Raw genomic sequence first — 18,260 nt, forward strand, 5'->3', positions numbered from 1 at the left:
TTGATCAAGTGTTAATTTTTTTTTTATTGGATCAGGGACTCACATTTGGTGATTATGGGCTTGGCACATCCATGATATCATCATTCTTCTCTTTCTTGGTGATTCCTTCTACTTCTCTCTCTCAGGGTAACTCAAATTTTTTTTGGCTGGTGCAACATAAGCTTTAGACTTCTTTGCACTATATGGCTGCTACTACTACTAATAATAATGGTTATATTACTTGTAAGCCGTTACTATAACTGACCGTTTGGTCGTTCCGGAGTATAAACAGATTATTTATTTATTTGAATTAAAAATCTGAAATTGTCAATAAGCAACGAATTAAGTGAAGCAGTAATTAAAACAATGATATATTAATATTTAAAAAGGCATTAATCATAACAGCAGCAATGCCAAAGGAGAAAATATTGAGTATATGTACAATATTATTAATGATGAATTTAGATCGACATTTCCGAATGTCGAAACAATTCTGAAAATATTTCTCGCAATGCCTGTGACAAGCGGGGAATGGTCATTTTCTGTTCTCAGACGAGTAAACAACTATTTGAGGAATAATTTAATTCAATATAAAATGAGTAATTTGTTATTTATTGAATCTGAACTAAGGCGCATTTAGGGCTAGAGCCTCAAGCTGCGAACAAATTTAGACTATGTATATAAAGTGCTTAGCATCATAATACACAGCCATTTCTGAATAAACAGAAAATTTTTAAGGTGGCATCGTTTTAGGTTATATCTCATATTGTGAATGCCTTCACAACGAGTTGCCATGATATTGCACTACTTCGAATAAGTAACGCTTCACCTAAGGAGAAGACTAGTGTTACTTATTCTCAGATAGGTACCACCACCCAGATAGCACTGTTTCAGGGCTATTGATGTATGTATGTGAATATCTACTCGAATATCCACTTGTCCCTATTAGACTTAGAAAAGCAAAAAAGGTAGAGGGAAAGTTATAGTAGGAGTGGAAGAGGAAAAGAAACAGTGTAGAAGAATGAAAGGGACAGTAACTCCTTCAACTCACACCACTCAAAAACTCCTCGAATAGGCAACGCTTCCCCAGTGGAGAAGGCTGTTGTTACCTATTCTCGGAAACTCCGGACATCATCAAGCTCCCCCTAGCAGCACTGTTTCAGGGCTATTTGGCCCTTCGTCAGTGAGTGGGTAGGTACCCAAGTGATGCAATGATGGCAAAAACAGTTATGAAGTATAACTCCACAATATGAGAGATGCCTGATGGTGTATGATGTATTTAGACTAAGGCGCATTTAGGGCTAGAGCCTCAAGCTGCGAACAAATTTAGACTATGTATATAAAGTGCTTAGCATCATAATACACAGCCATTTCTGAATAAACAGAAACAGTGCTGTCTGGGTGGTGGTACCTATCTGAGAATAAGTAACACTAGTCTTCTCCTTAGGTGAAGCGTTACTTATTCGAAGTAGTGCAATATCATGGCAACTCGTTGTGAAGGCATTCACAATATGAGATATAACCTAAAACGATGCCACCTTAAAAATTTTCTGTTTATTCAGAAATGGCTGTGTATTATGATGCTAAGCACTTTATATACATAGTCTAAATTTGTTCGCAGCTTGAGGCTCTAGCCCTAAATGCGCCTTAGTCTAAATACATCATACACCATCAGGCATCTCTCATATTGTGGAGTTATACTTCATAACTGTTTTTGCCATCATTGCATCACTTGGGTACCTACCCACTCACTGACGAAGGGCCAAATAGCCCTGAAACAGTGCTGTCTGGGTGGTGGTACCTATCTGAGAATAAGTAACACTAGTCTTCTCCTTAGGTGAAGCGTTACTTATTCGAAGTAGTGCAATATCATGGCAACTCGTTGTGAAGGCATTCACAATATGAGATATAACCTAAAACGATGCCACCTTAAAAATTTTCTGTTTATTCAGAAATGGCTGTGTATTATGATGCTAAGCACTTTATATACATAGTCTAAATTTGTTCGCAGCTTGAGGCTCTAGCCCTAAATGCGCCTTAGTCTAAATACATCATACACCATCAGGCATCTCTCATATTGTGGAGTTATACTTCATAACTGTTTTTGCCATCATTGCATCACTTGGGTACCTACCCACTCACTGACGAAGGGCCAAATAGCCCTGAAACAGTGCTGTCTGGGTGGTGGTACCTATCTGAGAATAAGTAACACTAGTCTTCTCCTTAGGTGAAGCGTTACTTATTCGAAGTAGTGCAATATCATGGCAACTCGTTGTGAAGGCATTCACAATATGAGATATAACCTAAAACGATGCCACCTTAAAAATTTTCTGTTTATTCAGAAATGGCTGTGTATTATGATGCTAAGCACTTTATATACAGTCTGAATCTGAACTAGTAAACAGCATTAGTTACGATGATTTAATAGATAATTTTGCCAAGGAAAAACTATTTATGCACATAAATTGTATGAACTCATAATTTAACTATTGCATTGCTGTTTTATAATGCACCTGCTATTATTTACTGTTAACAAACAAATGTGAATGTTTTTATAATATGCAAGCTTTTTTTTTTTTTTTTTGACTAGTATCCTAAAGGGGGCTCCGCAAGAGCTTAGCGCCTCGGGCCCCGGAGAAGTGTAAGTACGGCCCTGATTCATCGGGAAAGCCCAGAAACCTCGATGCTTTAAAAGTTTGAAGACACACTATCCACTGGCGCGCAAACTTATTTCACTCGCGACCCCCTTTATTAAATATAAAATTGATCCGACCCCTTAATGTAAACCCCGAGGTAGGATAACCAGATTTTTAGAGAACAAAAATGGCATTTTATAAATTATGTAGTAGAAAATTATATTCGGATACTGAGAAAGGAATAAAAAAAATTGTCTCCTTTTTAATTTACATATTAAAATAATTGTTGTTTAATATTTTAATTGAATACAGTATAGCAAAATACAATAAATCAAGTTCTTCAATTAAAATTACAAAACAAAACAATTAATAAGAGGGATGAGCCTGGATAACCGATAATATTTGAAATTGCTAATCTCATGTCGTCTTCTGGATCAGGTCTGGGACGTTGTTTTGCTTTTATAGCTGTTAATTTTGAGAAGCCAACTTCGCATAAATTTGTAGACCCAAAAGGTAGTAAATTTGTATCGCCATTTTCGATAATTCTGGATACTCTTCTTGATGAGAAAGCCAAAAATTTTTACAAGTTTGAGGTCCTGAAACGCGCAAGTAATGATTCGACAGACTTCAGGTCGATAAGATCTTCCTTTTGCTAAATGGTAATTTCGGGGCACGAAGAAATTTCAAAAACAAGGGGATCACGAATCCAATACAACTTTTTTTTTTCTGTAGATACATTAAATCGTTTGGAAAAATTCTTAATTAGCATTGTCAGGTGGGCGGCAATGATATCCCTAAATTGTAGACTGTCAATATTATTGCTATTAACAAGTTCAGAAAAACAAGGGAATGTCTCAGTATTATTAGGCTCCAATTAAATTTTCCAAAGATTAAGTTTCTTTTTGAAAGCTTCTATTTTATCACTGAGTATGTTCAAGATCAGTTCCCTGTTCTTGAAGACTTAAATTTAAATCATTATGTTTTTCAAATATATCAACAAGGTAACTAAGGTTTCCAAGCCATTTTTGATTTGTAAACAGTTAAGCAAGGTTCTGATTTTTATCCGATAAATTCAATAAAAACTGCATGTTTGAAGTCAAAAAGACGTTGCAACACTTTACCACTGGACAACCACCTCATTTTCGTACACAAAAGAAGCGTTTCATAAGCGGATACCATTTCATTACAAAGTTAGTGAAAACTCTATCTACTATTTAAGCTTCCACTTTTAATAAAGTTGATCTTTCAAACTGCATCTTTCAAAACTTCGTCCAATTCAGTTTGCATTTCCTTTGCTACTAATGCTTCCCCATGTATAATGCAATGAAGTAGCGTAGCTACCATTTTTTGGGCTCGGAGACAAAGAACATGTCTCCCTACTTAATTAATGAAAATTGCAAAAACAGAAGTCAGCCAAAGACGTCGGGCCCCTAAAGGGCCCGGGTCTGGAGGAAATTGCCTTGCCTGCCTACATGGTAGCTACGCCACTGATGCAATGGTTCTAAACTATATTTGGAGCAATTTCCTTTACTTCGCCCTTTAAACCTTTATTTTCTCCCGTTAATGCAGCCGCACCATCAGTACAAATCGCAACACAGTCACGTTAGATAATTTGTTTGAAAGAAAATATTTATAACATCAAAAATCTTCTCGCCCGTCGTTCTTCCTTCGAAAGCTTTGCAAAATAGAAAATCCTCCCAAATATCTCCCTCATAGCAGTATCTGACATATACAACAAGTTGAGCAAGGTTGGAAATATCTGTGGATTCATCTAACTGTATTGCAAAAATTGGACTTTCTCTCAATCGATTTAATAAATTGAATTTTATGTTGTCCGTGATAACTGTAATACGCCACGAGACTGGTCTCTGGACAGAGGAATGGTTTTTAAATCGTTGCTGTCTTTTTCTCCATGCATAATTGAAATCATTTTTGTTGCAGCAGGGAGAACAAGTTAATATGAAAGCACCGAATTACGAAGCAGAATAAAGCATGCGTGCAACGGACTTGCTATTTGCAGCATAATTTCTTCGTTATGTTTCACATTATTTCAAGTATCTCATATGGTCAATACCTAAGCAGAGTATGTATACATTCTGTGATAGATTTGGGTAAATTGATTCCGGTCCTCAGGCGCTGGAGTCTGCTAGTATTAACAATATGAATCTATATTGTCCATAGCCAGTGAGAAAATTAAGGTATATTCCCGACGCAATAGGCAGTAGGGTTCATTCGTATCTCAGACTTAGTTCGAGTTGTAAATTCTCTGCACCTACAGTATTGAAAAAGTAATTTTAACAACAAGTTTTTAGCTTTTATGTACACCAAAAATAAATTCATTTAAAAATTGCCGCGACCTCTTTAATTTATCTCGCGACCCCTCTGTGGGTCGCGCACCACTGCACTATGTATCGACCAAACCAAAAGGCATCATGAATCTACGAAGAATGGACCAGAGACTTAGATCACAGGATGAGTGAGAAGAATAGAAAAAATTTGCTGTTTGTGGATAAATGCACTCCTCATTGTCAAGTCAACGACCTACGTGCAATCACTGTCGAGTACCTACCACCAAATGTGACATCAGTCCTTCATCCACTTGATCAAGGTGTATTTATGTGTTTAAGCATGGAATGAAGCCGATGAAAAATTGATTGCCAACTGCTTCAAACATGCATGATTTACCGCCTTGAGTGATGCAATGTGTGAAGTTTCGTATGCTTCGTCCTCTATTAATTTAATATTGTAGTATATATTATAAATAAGATTATTATTACTAGCCATATAGTGCAAGGAAGCCTGAGACTTGGTGCACCAGCTAAAAAAAATTTCGGAGTTTTCCTGAGAGAGAGTCAAAAGTAGAAGGGAATCACCAAGAAAGAGAAGAATGAAGGATAACGGCCCCCCATATTCTGGAAGGTCGTTACATAGAGCCTCGACTGTATATAAAAGTACATACTGTACAGGGTTTGAAATGTTCGGTGATGACGGCATACAAGTTGGAAATAGTTACTACTAAAGTAGAAACTTGCTAGAAGAATTTTTTGATTGAATGCTGCTTATCTTTCATTTTTAAGTTTCTTTTTTTTTTAATAGAATTCATTATATGACAAATGCTCTAATTTTTTTTTTATTTATTTTTTTTTTTTACGGTTAGACTTCTTTAAAAAAAAAAAAATTTACTTCGTTGCATTTAAGTGGATATGGTGTTCCGTCACGTGCCATTCGTTTGAAGAGGTCTGGATTCGACTCCCATCTGCGATTGAAGGAATTTTTAAATGCTTTAATGGGTGATAAAGTTAGCCGATCTTAAGACAAAGTAGTTTTCTGTGAGTTTTTCCGTTTTTTTTTTTTTTTGTTTCCCCCGCCTCCCATTTCTCTCCATCTACACAATGTTGAAATCGGTCTGAGAACACATTGTATACGTACTAGTAAGGTACACGAAGCTAGCTCGGCAAGCCTTTTATTAATTTTAAAATTGTTAAAATGATAAGGCCAAATAATATAGATGACCAGATCATAAGTTAGAAAACAGCAGGACAAGAGAAGAATAACATCTTTGTATAAGAGGATCAACTTCGATAATAACATTAATTTCATGATGAAAAGCTGTTATCTTTTTCCTTTATTGTTCTATATTTTCTTCATAGGAAGTTCGAGTGGATCATCACTCAACAGTTCCTTTCAACAATTTTCTTGCCACCGGTCTTCCATCTCATTTTCTTGAATATCTTCTAATCCTTCTCCAGTATTCTTAGCTAGCCGCAATTTTTTTTTTTTTTTTTTTTTTATCTCACTTCTGGCACCAGGAACCCTTTGAAAATCACTAATTGTGGTTGTTTTAACTCGATTTTCTGTCGTATTATTCACTATTATGTCTGTCATGCTAAAACCTTTCTAACCAGAATGATTATTGAAAGGTTTGTCTGCATAGTTTTCAAGATATGACCGAAGCCCTTCGGATAAGATATTTGAAAGTTACTATTATGCGTTGGTCTAAAGTTTGTAAACGTAATGTGCAAGTACGGTATAGTAGTCTTGGTTAGTAGGAACTATAGTATTTCATTGGCTGGCAGGATGATAAAGACGCTGGATATGATTGAGTACTACCTATTAATAATTTAAGTCTAAATGCTTCACTCTTCCGCCCCTTCAGAGGTCAGAACCTCGGCCTGGGACCTTTGCTGACCAGATCTATTTGTAAAATAATAAGAGAAGTTTACCTCAGTATAGTACGTAGAACATTTCCGTATGATACTCTCCAGAAATTAAAACGAAAAAGGAGAGTATCATACGGAAGTGTTCTACGTACTATATTGAGGTAAACTTCTCTTATTACTTTACAATTGAGCATTACAGCTCTAATTCATACTATCTGACCAGATTTATGGAAGTGAGACGATACAGGATGCTATCATTTTTGGGTCGTTCCCGGCAATTTAAAGGAACTGGGGGGAGAGGAAGTGCTATGGAAAAAACATTCAACATTTCAAGCTAAACAGGTTTGTTTCAAGAATTTTGGAGGGAAATGTGTTTATTTATTGTTTTGGTTTATTATGTTAAGGTTTATTTGTTGTTCATATGCAGAATTTTAATAGTGAATTATTAAATTACATTATTCTGAACAAAATAATGTATATTAAAAATCTATTTAAGAATTCTTACGAATGTGATCGATTGATAATTGCCATTTGACATTTTAGAAAACTGTTTTTGAAATTTCTGGAACGTTCTTAGGCCTAATTTAAAAGATATAAACATAGCAACACCAGAACTGTTTCAGCCAAATTCGAGCACTGGACTAAGGGGAATTGAGAGTAAAAATAGTTTGGGCAAATTACTTCATTTTCTAGTTAATTTTATATTAGAATAATTTTAAAGGTCTTTCCTAACAGGATCATGTAGTATTAAAGCCGTTTTGTGGCCGATATTTCAAAAATCAAGTATAAGAGATTTAGAACGCCTAACCCTGTAAAACATTAATATATATTAGTTGCAAAAATCCCCACCTCTGTGTACGTAGCCAAGAACAAAATAAGTTTTCCCTTCAATGTATTAATCTCATGTTATGAAGCAAGTCAGCACGAGTAGGTAATGGAACGCGTTAAAAATAAGTAGCGACATACATATTGGGGAGCAGTGCTGTTTATTTGAAGTGCAAGACTGGAGCAGTTCCTACTGACTTGCTTCGCAATATGAGATTAATTCATTTTGTAACAATAACAAACTTAGTTTGCCTTTAACTATGTAAATTGAATGATTCATTTTCTAACAAATTTGGTTGTCTTTAGCTATGTATAAATTAGGCGTTTGCCAACTCACGTACATCAATTTTTTTTTTTTTTTTTTTTTTGTTTACGTATTCATAATTTAATGCGAATCCAGTTTGGATATTACAGCAATTGTGGAACAGTTTTGCCCTTAAATGTAATGTCGAAGTGTGGATCAATTGGAGTCATTGAGCCGCTATTTGAAAAAAAAAAAAAAAGACTCAAAATGACGATGAGTTTTTCCAACCAAGTGAGCCTGAGTAACAAATACAGCAAGGATGAAATTAATGTTGATTATCGGAGTTCTGTTCAACCTCTCAACTTGGTGTAGGCCAGACTTAGTCATCCTCGTCATACTGTCTCCAGAATTTCGATCGATAGATTCATCCGACTGGCGCCGTTACTCTGCTCACTGGCTGCAGCCAGCTGATTCCTCGTCGGTGTCGGCTTCGGCTCTGTGCATGCGCGCCTCTGGAAATCTACCTAGCTTGGGAGCTAGGAATCAGTCTTAGCTGTGGCTGGCGCAATCTCATTTTCAGTCTTACCTTCTGAGTGCCTTTATGTAGTGCTGCATTTGTAGTCTGTGGAATTTGTAACCACGGTTTTTTCTAGTTTTTTTTTTTTTGCTGCCAGAATTATTATAGCTTAGTTAGATAACGTTGGCGTCTACAGAGAGTGATTTTGAAGTAAAGCAGGCAAAAAGTTTGAGTGCAGCTTTCCCGCATCATTTGTTGGAGTGTTCCCTGCAATGCGGAGAAGCTTCTTTTACACTGGAAGTGTCAAAGAAAGACGTTTCTCGGATTGTCAACACCAAGATTGTTTCGTCCACCAGTTGTGTCATTTAATGGTCACCTGCATTTATAAATAGCAGCTCTGAAGGCTTTATTGGAAGTTAGGCTTGATTATTCTCTCCTTCCATGTTTCTAATTGATAACAGTGAATGTTCGAACTTCTGCAATCAGGTGTGGCTTATCGTCGCTTCTTCGGCCTTAAATTTGTGAAACATGTCCGAAGCAATCAAAGCTTATAGGCTGTGAGTAGTGTTATGCATGTATACTAATATAAAACATGGATGTCTTATGTGAATTAGAAACTAATTTAGGCCTAACTAAAACCTCTTACACCAGATGGATTCGAATAAGATCTTGACTGTATGAATTTAATTAATACTGAGGAGGAATATTTTATTCCATTTTTGATAAATCTTGGATAATAGTACACTACAAAATAAATTATATTAGCTTGTTTGAAAATATATCAATGTGTTATGCTGAAGTTATAAATGAGTCATTAAAACATTCACATCAGTACTGCAGCCAACAATTATATCTGGGTGGTGGGGTTCTCATCAGTATAAAGGATTATCCATCCCTTGGACTAGACATCCACCCACCTCTCTGTCTTGAGGATTAATAATTATTGATAGGACATACTTGGTTTTCAAACAAAACTCAGAACTTCAGTTTGCACTTTAGATTCTTGTCCAGTGGTTTATTGTCATATTTACATAAAAATATATGTATTTTACAAAGGAAAAAAAAAAAAAAAACGCTGTTTACCACAAAGTCAACTCCTACACAGAGAAAAAATATAATCCAAAGTTACGTAAGTTACAAAAAAAAAAATAAAATAAATAAAAAAGTATAATGCAACATATACAGTGCTATATGTTGCATTATATGGAGGATAGATTCTAATCTGTGTGTCTGACTAAGATCAATGCAATCTTAGCATTGCATAAAAATGATTTTTCATATATGTGTATTATTTCATTTGATGAATTATTTTAAATTGACCATCACAATCTGATACAACATATTAGAATTTGTTAAAGATGAAATTTTGTTGTGTCATTTTACAGATGGTATGTTTTTAAGATGTTGGGGTGGGGAGAGGATTTGACATGTGAGTACATAATAGTGATCATATATACCGAAATAGTGTTTTCTTTCTTATCTGCTATGGGGATGAGTTAGCTACTTTGAAGTGGGAGATTCCTGGTTTTAAATAGTATTTTTGATCTTGAATAGAATAATTATTCAAGATCAGTAACCAGCTTACAAATCTTCTTCCCATAGTCTTGGCACTAAATCATCCCCCAAGGTACCACTGTATTGATAAAACGTGCTGAAACAGTTTCCCAAGTTAAAACATGTAAAATGTAAGAGCACTTCAAAGTGATGATATAAATATTATCAAAATTCATCATGATTTTTAGGCATGAATTTTGCTTATTTTTCAACTGTAATGGTTTTAATTTCAGTCAGAGTCTAAATGAATATCTTATGCTTGAGAAATGACTTTTTTATTCTATTTATCGAGTATGCATCAGATTGGTTTGTCAATCAGTTAAAATCAGATCAGTTTATTTTCTAAACAGTCTGCTTCCCTGCATCATTTTGCTGATACTAATGCAAGTTACATAAAAATATTCTGAAAGCCTGCTTATAAAGCATTGATACCAGAAACTAGTAATTTTGACCTGAAACTCTTGCCAGAATTTTGATCTCCAAATGCTTATGTCACACCAAGCTGACTTAGCACTTCACTGTCCAGCGATGTCGACTGGCTTCACTTCCTTGGATTTTATGTGTTTCTTAACTAATAGCATAACCCCTCCTCCCTTACTATCCTGTCTATACTTTCTGTACACATTGTATTCCCCAAATTCCAGTTCTGCATTCCTTATATGTGTGACACCACGTCTCTGATATCCCAACCATATCTGCCTTTGATGTTTTGAACAATACCTCAAATTCATCAAATTTATTTACCAAACTCCTAGCATTGGTTTACACGCAATTATACATGCACCTGTTCCTATTCTTAGCTACCCTAACACAACCCATGTGTTTACTTGTCCCACAATGACTCCCAGCAGTCTCTGAAATACCCTACATCTTGTTTTCCAGGCTGCTGCTCATTCCAATAGAAGCAGTGCAGGAATCACTTTCACCTCTGCCAGTGGCTACTGTTAATCTATTAGTCCTTGTATTCCCCCCCCCCCCAACTAGCAGTTTTCCAACCCACGCAACACTGCCTTGATAGCATCAGCAAACATTCTTGAACACTTTCTATTTGAGTGTATCCCACCCCTGTAGAAGCAGTCTCTCTTGTTAACAAGTACAGACCAGGCTGAAAAAAATTCTACCTCTTGAGCCTTGCACAATCTTTCCAGGGCCGAATTGACTGACAAGGCTCTCATCATATATTCCCTCCTATCGTGTCTGGGCAGAATTGCAGACATTTTCAAATTCAACCCTAATTCACGGGTTTTTTCAACAGTGACCCGTACATGTTAAGTAATTCTGCCAGTCTCCTACTCTTAATATCATTAGTGCCAAAATGTACAACAATATCACCTTTTGTGCCCTTAAAAGATGATATCCACTCTACGTCATCAACCTTTGCCCCTGTCAGACATATCCTGGGCCTGTTCCACCTATCTTTTTTACATACGATGTTCCCTGTTTCCCCTGACAATAGTAACCAGAACAATGGTGGTCCATGGACCACCATTTAGAATTTATAGTCTATCATATACTCCCTTTTTTATAATTTTGTGTAAAATTATAATGTCGTATTCATATTAATTTTCAAAAGTTAATTTTGTGTGTGGGGGCTGGTGTAAAGCTGGAAGGTTCAACTGGAGTGCCTAATAACCTTGAACTGGTCTTGCGCATATACCATGTAAATTTGCTGTTTCCTATTTAAATCATAAATGATATGAAAGTTAGAGTACATATTTAAAAAAAAAAAGAAGTAAAGTGCAGCCATTATCAACCCACGGCAGCATGGAAGCCTCCTCAAGAATTCATGCTGAGGGAAATGGACCATAATCTGCCACGCTGGTCCAGTGTGGGTTGGCAGATCGACCGTATTCAGCAGTCAGGGGCTTGAACCCCGGTCTACTCAAAGAGCGTGCGCTACTGCACTGCCGCTCCTGTCCACTCAGCTACGGAGGCCGTCTATTTATTGCAGGTCTATTGGAGATCCCATAATGAGCACAAACAGGCACATACATGTACTTGCATTATATACTAATGCTAAGGGCATAGTAAATAATTTGAAGTTGATTAAGTCATTAATTGCAGACATTATGGTAATATCAGAAAAATAGTTCCACTTTGACAAAGATGCAGAATTTGAATAAGAGTATTTATTGTATGCGGAAAGGACAGATGTAGTGTGGCAGTAAAAGTCTCGGACTGGTGCAATAAAAAGAATACAAAGTGAAGGAGCTCAAAAATGATTTTATTTTTTATTCAATGTAATCCCCACCTGATTAAATTAGGATAATGGATAAAGTATTTATTGGACTGTTCTAAAAGTTTCTGAAAAATACAGAGGGAAATGCCGGTCATTGTCAGCATCCCACACTACGGTGGCTAAGTAGCCACGGCATGGTGTCTGCTTGGATGGGCAGGGGGCCTAGATCATCTGCCTGTCATCTTGTCCAGGGGGGGGGGGTGGACAGGATGATGGGCATTTGCTGCACTCATAATCCTCATTCACACTCTACTTCCATTCTATTTTTGTACTTTTTTCTTACATTTTCTGTTAAGTTATACCTGTTTTTTTTTTTCCCGCTCATTCATCCTCCTCACACACCAGGGGGGCCGGAGAAAGCAATGGTTGTGTAGTGTAAATTAATATACTAATACATAGTAATTAAGGTTAAGTAAGTTGGCATTGTAAATTAAAAACTAGGGTTAGTGTACACTTTTAACTATAACATTTTCTAGTTTGTGTTCTTTTTCTCACACATTTATGTTCTCATTCATTCAACTGGCTTTCATTTCATTTGTTCAACTCTTTGTTTCTGTGGTGCAGGCCCAGCTGCAACATTTGCAGACAGCGGGAGAATGCAGTGGATGTGTTTGTGTTGTTAGTATTAGAATAATTTTTTGTTAGTATATATAAACTGATGTGAGTTATTACTATAATTAAAAATAGCAAGAGATTAAATTTATAATCCTCGTAAATTATTAGAATCTTATAACCACTATGTATGTGGTAAAACTTTCGGCCAACTAAATGGATTACTATGAGGTGAGTGCTGAAAAATTAAGCTAAGCTATACCTGCGATCTAGTCATTACATCACAGCACATAAGGACTCCTTAAAATATCAACGGTCAAATAGCAAGAGCTTAAAATGCCGAAAGTTAAGATGGAAAATATGCACTTTAGTCAAAGCTTAAATAAAACCGGCACTCACCTCATCTGTTTAGTTGCATGAATTGTATAAAAAAGGGGGTAGGCCTCAGATTAAAAACTAAAATCATAAGTTAAAAATTAAAATTAAGCTCAGAGGAGGAAGAGGTGAACTGCATCATCCTCTAGTCAGTTTTAAAACATAAAACTGTAAAGTTATGTTTAAATGAGAATAAAGTTTTACATTTTAAAACTGTCAACTAAAGGATGACACGGTGCATCTCTTCCTCCTCTGAGCTTAATTTTTATTTTTTAACCCAGCCTATTCACTTTCTTTTATTCTCTTTCATTCATTCTTCTTTCATTCTATATTGCATTCCCTAGCTACTAGCTCACTAATATTTTTTAGCTAATCTGCTTCCCTGGCTGCCTCTACATCTCCCTCCCTCACATGGTTACTTATTTGGAATGCTGCCCCCCCCCCCCCCCGGTCCCTACACATGGCAGGGTAGTCCTGGGGTACCCTGATCAATCCAGTTTTAGTCTTATCAGGTTATTGTCAGGGTGCTGAATACAGCTATCCTGACAGTTTAAAGTCATCATCTGTGCGCAGTGGGAGACATGGGCATTTTTGGCTGTTGATTACTGTTTAACTGCTGGGTTCTGAATTGGATAGATCTAATGTATAGATCTATCTTTGGATGGATCTATGCATTTTGAATACTTTCTGCATGAAGGTTGTGAATGCTTTATAATTTTCTCCTTCCATTATGAACAGATGTTCATCTCCCCTGGGAAGGGGCCAATCTGTGCTATTAACTGTGTTCTATGGATGCCATAAATTATACATTCATATAGAATGTGTGCCCAGTCTTCACTGTTGCCACAAGTACAGTTGGTCATCAGTCAGCCCTAAGGAGGTTAATTTTGCCTTTAGGGAGGCATGGCCTGTCATTATAAAGGTAGAAAGGGTCCAGGGGCATACTGCTTTGGTGGATTTGGGCTAATCATTGGCACCTGTGGAAGAAACCTTTTGGTAACCAGACCTCTTGTTTCCTGCTCCCAATCTGTTTGCCCTAGCTCACGTAGCTTTGTGGGTATGCCCTTTTTAAGTCTATAATATGTCTCTTTTGGCTACTTCCAAGTAAAGTGGGAGAGCACCTGCAGTGCAGGTGTGTTTATAGTACAATATGCTCTGATGATAGTGAGAAGTATATTCCTCTGTATTGATTCTAACTTATTCCTGTTTCTTATTATGGCCAAGCAGGTGAACCATGCACAGACTCCATAGGTTATAACAGGTAGGAACACTGCCCGGTATATGATTGCCAGGGTCTTTCTTTTGAGCCTCCAGTCTGCTTGACTGATCCTGGCAATCATGTCTGCATAATTTCTCACTTTCTTCACCAAATAAGACAGGTGGGAAAAAAAAAGAAGTTAATTTTGATTCAAAAACAACTCCAATTTTAATTCTTTTACCATAGCAGTTGGGTTTATTTTAATTTGTGGGTGTTTTCTTATGTCCAGATTGCCTTTTAGAAGTACAGTAAGCACCGGTTATAGTGGTCACATTTGCAAATTGAATTTGATTCTAATAAGTGAAAAGTGACGAATATTATCCATAGGCTATAAAAATAAAGTTATAAATCACAAATTTGCACTTTATTACCAAACGTTTATTACCAATTAAATAATGTGTGAAAATCAGAATATATCCACAGGTTAGCAAAATAAAAATACAGTCTGACCTCTATATAATGAAATCGATCGTTCCCTTGAAAAAATTTGTTATATAGAAATTTTGTTATAAAGAAATATGACCTTTTTCAACAATTCAGAAATATAGTAACAGATGGGAAGAAGTGGGAATGAATACATTTTCTAATATTTTAAAACAATTTATTAATACGTAATATTAAAAATGACTATTTACATAATGCCCACAATTTATTAGTACACTTTTAAGAATTATGTTGTAAAATATTTGCTTATTTTTTGTTGTATACTGGATTCTGGAAAAATGTTTCCATTTGTTTAAACTTTAAACACTCAGATATTGTAAATTTTCTGTTACATTTTCTTCCCACTGAAGGCCTCAACGCAAATTTTCAAATGCTGCCAACCTTTGTTTGGAAGGTCACTCTTTAAATACGCTGCAAAATGTTGGAGTCACTCACTCAGATATTCAGCTTCTATGACATCATTATCAACTCATAAAAATTTGTCAAGAACAATTTCTCCACCAATCAAACCTCGCTTGTAACTCTTCCCAAGATTGCTTAATGTCTTCTGGTAGTTCATCCCTCTCATGTGCATTTTTATATTCTTTAGCATTAGTATTAGTGGAGGCATGTGATGCAAGAAAGCAAGCTTATGCAGCATCAGCCAAAAAAAAAAAAAAAAAAAAAAAAAACATGCTCCGATTTCACCCCTCCGTTCGTTCCAAGTACCTGTCCAGCTCAGCCTTAAATTTATTTAGGCTATCAACTTCCACAACAAGGGATGGAAGTCTGTTCCACAAACCAACCACCCACTGGCTAAAGGCAAACGTCCGCACATCTATCCTACATCTGTCTTTCCTCAATTTGAATTTATGCCCTCTCAAATGATTATTCTGAGCAAGAGGAAGAATTCCATCAGCATCGAGCATGCTCAAACCATTCAAGGCTTTATACGCCTCAATCAGATCACCTCGTAGGTGCTTAGGTCTCCAGACACTGTAATTTGCAAAATTTAAGCCTTTCTTCGTAAGAGCAACCCTTTGTTCCATCTTGTTCCCCTTCTCTGTACTCGTTCCAACAGCAAATATTCTTGATAATGCTTTGGTCCATTGGCTGCAGTTAAGACGAATTATTCAGAAGGAAGAAAACAAACTTCACACTTGTAAGTCTCGAAATTACCGAGTGAAAGTGGGCAGAGCAGTTGTCGACAGTCAACTCTTTATTTCTGTTTTCTTTTGTCATATTTCTATCGAAATTTAAAATCCACTGCTCAAAAATTTTGCTTGTAATTCAAAGTTTTTGTTGTAGTTGTAGTCCAACACTAATGACTTTACTCCTTTGAAACGTAGGGGTTGTTTACTTTTGCGTATTACCAAAAGTTTCAGTTTTTCATTACCAGCCATATTTGCAACCAAGAGTGTAATTCTCATTATTTTTACCGCCTAAACATTTATTACCTTTAAAAGTCAGTGTCTTGTTAGGCAAACATTTAAAAATAGACATGTTTCATCAATGTTGACAATGTTTTTGAACTCTTAGTCCTCCATAATTTTTTTCAAAACTATTTCTTTCTGATGGGTATAGTCTTTTTCGAGTAAGCCATGACACTCTTTAAATTTGTTCAGCCAACCAGAACTGGCTTGGAATGTTTTGTGCCCCAGAAAGGATGCATACTCCATAGCCTTTTCTTTTTTTTAATAGCCTTGATATCAACATGTTTTGGTCTCGAATCAACTTCATCCACTTAAAAACTGCTTCATTTACATCTCAAAGGCATAATTTTGCACGCTTCTGACTGGGTCTGGTTTCCTCAAACAGTTTGGGAATCGAAACAGGAATTTTCAGAATGGTTGACACTACTGGCAGGGACATCAAATTTTAAAGTGATTTCTTTCTTTTTTTTTTTTTTTTTTTAATGCCGCAATCTACATTATTAAGCACTTATCTTTTTCACACTATACTCAAGGATTTCCTCTTAGACACCGTAAGATTACTTGCACAGTTAAAACTAAGCTGAAATTAGGGACCACTTGTAGCTGTCATGTAAACAGACAGGTGAAATTTAGTGAAAGTGTGGTTGACCTATTTCTTCGAAACAACAGATGAATTTCGAGATAATGGAAAATCACTCTCTCTTAATTCTCTAATAGGATGCTTATGGTAGAATATAGGCTGACCAGAGCCAATGCCCACGTTGGGAATATGCCTTAACCTTTGCCAAAGGCTGTCGACAGCTGACCAACGGGACTTTTCAGTATATTGCTGTATAAGTTATATAGATTTTACTTCTTTTTAGACATTGCTGATTGACTGCTGGGTAAAGACCTCTACCAAACTTCTATGTTTTTCTATTCCGTGCCGTGGTTATTATTATTATTGTTATCCACATGGTGCAAGGAAGCCTGAGGTTTTTGCTGCACCAGCCAAAAAAAAAAAAAAAAAAAAATTGAGTTACCCTCAGAGAGAGAGAGAGAGAGAGAGAGAGAGAGAGAGAGAGAACAAGAGTAAGATATAGAAGGGAACCAAGAAAGAGAAGAATGATGATATTCAGCTCAGTCCCTGGGTGTGCTAAGCCCATACTCACCAGATGTGAGCCCCTGGGTTGGCCAGTTTCCTCCTGTAGGATTTTACAGGCACCATTAAATTGTAAAATGTTGTAGCTCTTAATTTGTGGAATTAAAGCCTTTAGCTTTTACAAGCTAAAGGGATTAATGCTTAATCCTTTTTGCTCTTAAATTGTGCTTTCTACAGCATCAGCTCTATTGCCTAAAGGCAAGAGGTGCAAACAGTGCATACCCAGGTCTCTCAATTAGTTTGTTGTATGGAAATTTTCTTCATTATACAGAAACTATTTTCAATGTAATGACCAAGGGGAAATCAAAAAAGTTCACTAAATAGAAAATTTCGCTATATGGAAGTTCATTAAAGAGAGGTCCAACTGTAAATTTATACTTACATACAATGCTTAATTAATATACATATTAATTAAACATAACACGTTGTAATATGTTTAATTTTAAATAGTCACTTTAGATTGCTTTAAATTATCACTACAAAGTCTATTTATCGATTTTTCAATATTGTATAACAGTCTATATTTCCAATCACTTGCACCAGTTTCTTCCAATGCTCTCCTCAGGATGGCTATAGCTTCACAAGTTTGCCAGTTTTGTAACTGGAATTAGCATTAGCATTAGTAGAGGCATACGATGCAAGAAAGCAAGCTTATGCAGCATCAGCCAAAAAAAAAAAAAAAACCCCCTCTGATTTCATCTCTCCATTCGTTCCAAATGCTTGTCTAGCTCAGCCTTAAATTTATTTAGGCTATTAGCTTCCACAACAAAAGATGGAAGCCTATTCCACCAATCAACTACCTGCTGGCTGAAGGCAAACTTCCACAGATCTATTCTACAACTGGCTTTCCTCAATTTGAATCTACGCCCCCTCAGGTTCTTAATCTCAGTAAGTGGAAGTATCCTATCAGCATTGAACCTGCTC

The 18,260-nt window shown here is 36.2% G+C and overlaps 1 protein-coding gene across 5 annotated transcripts in view; it reads left to right on the forward strand.

The window, feature by feature from the left end:
* LOC150088569 (kinesin light chain-like) overlaps positions 1 to 18,260 on the forward strand; it is a 376,502-nt gene that overhangs the window by 102,230 nt on the left and 256,012 nt on the right. Inside the window, exon 1 of one of the 5 annotated variants that reach the window (XM_090369571.1) lies at positions 8,372 to 8,918. The exons of 1 other annotated variant lie outside the window; for it this stretch is intronic. In XM_090369571.1, coding sequence (XP_090225697.1) covers positions 8,890 to 8,918 — 29 coding nt within the window. In that variant the 5' untranslated portion in view covers positions 8,372 to 8,889. Of the gene's footprint in view, positions 1 to 8,371; positions 8,919 to 9,212; positions 9,491 to 18,260 lie in introns of those variants that run through there. 3 more of the 5 variants (XM_090369570.1, XM_090369574.1, XM_090369573.1) reach the window with 3 other exon arrangements.

Source organism: Mastigoproctus giganteus, chromosome 3 (genome assembly GCF_048544385.1).
Source record: "Mastigoproctus giganteus isolate SK-2022 chromosome 3, ASM4854438v1, whole genome shotgun sequence".
NCBI classification, from domain to species: Eukaryota; Metazoa; Arthropoda; class Arachnida; order Uropygi; family Thelyphonidae; genus Mastigoproctus; species Mastigoproctus giganteus.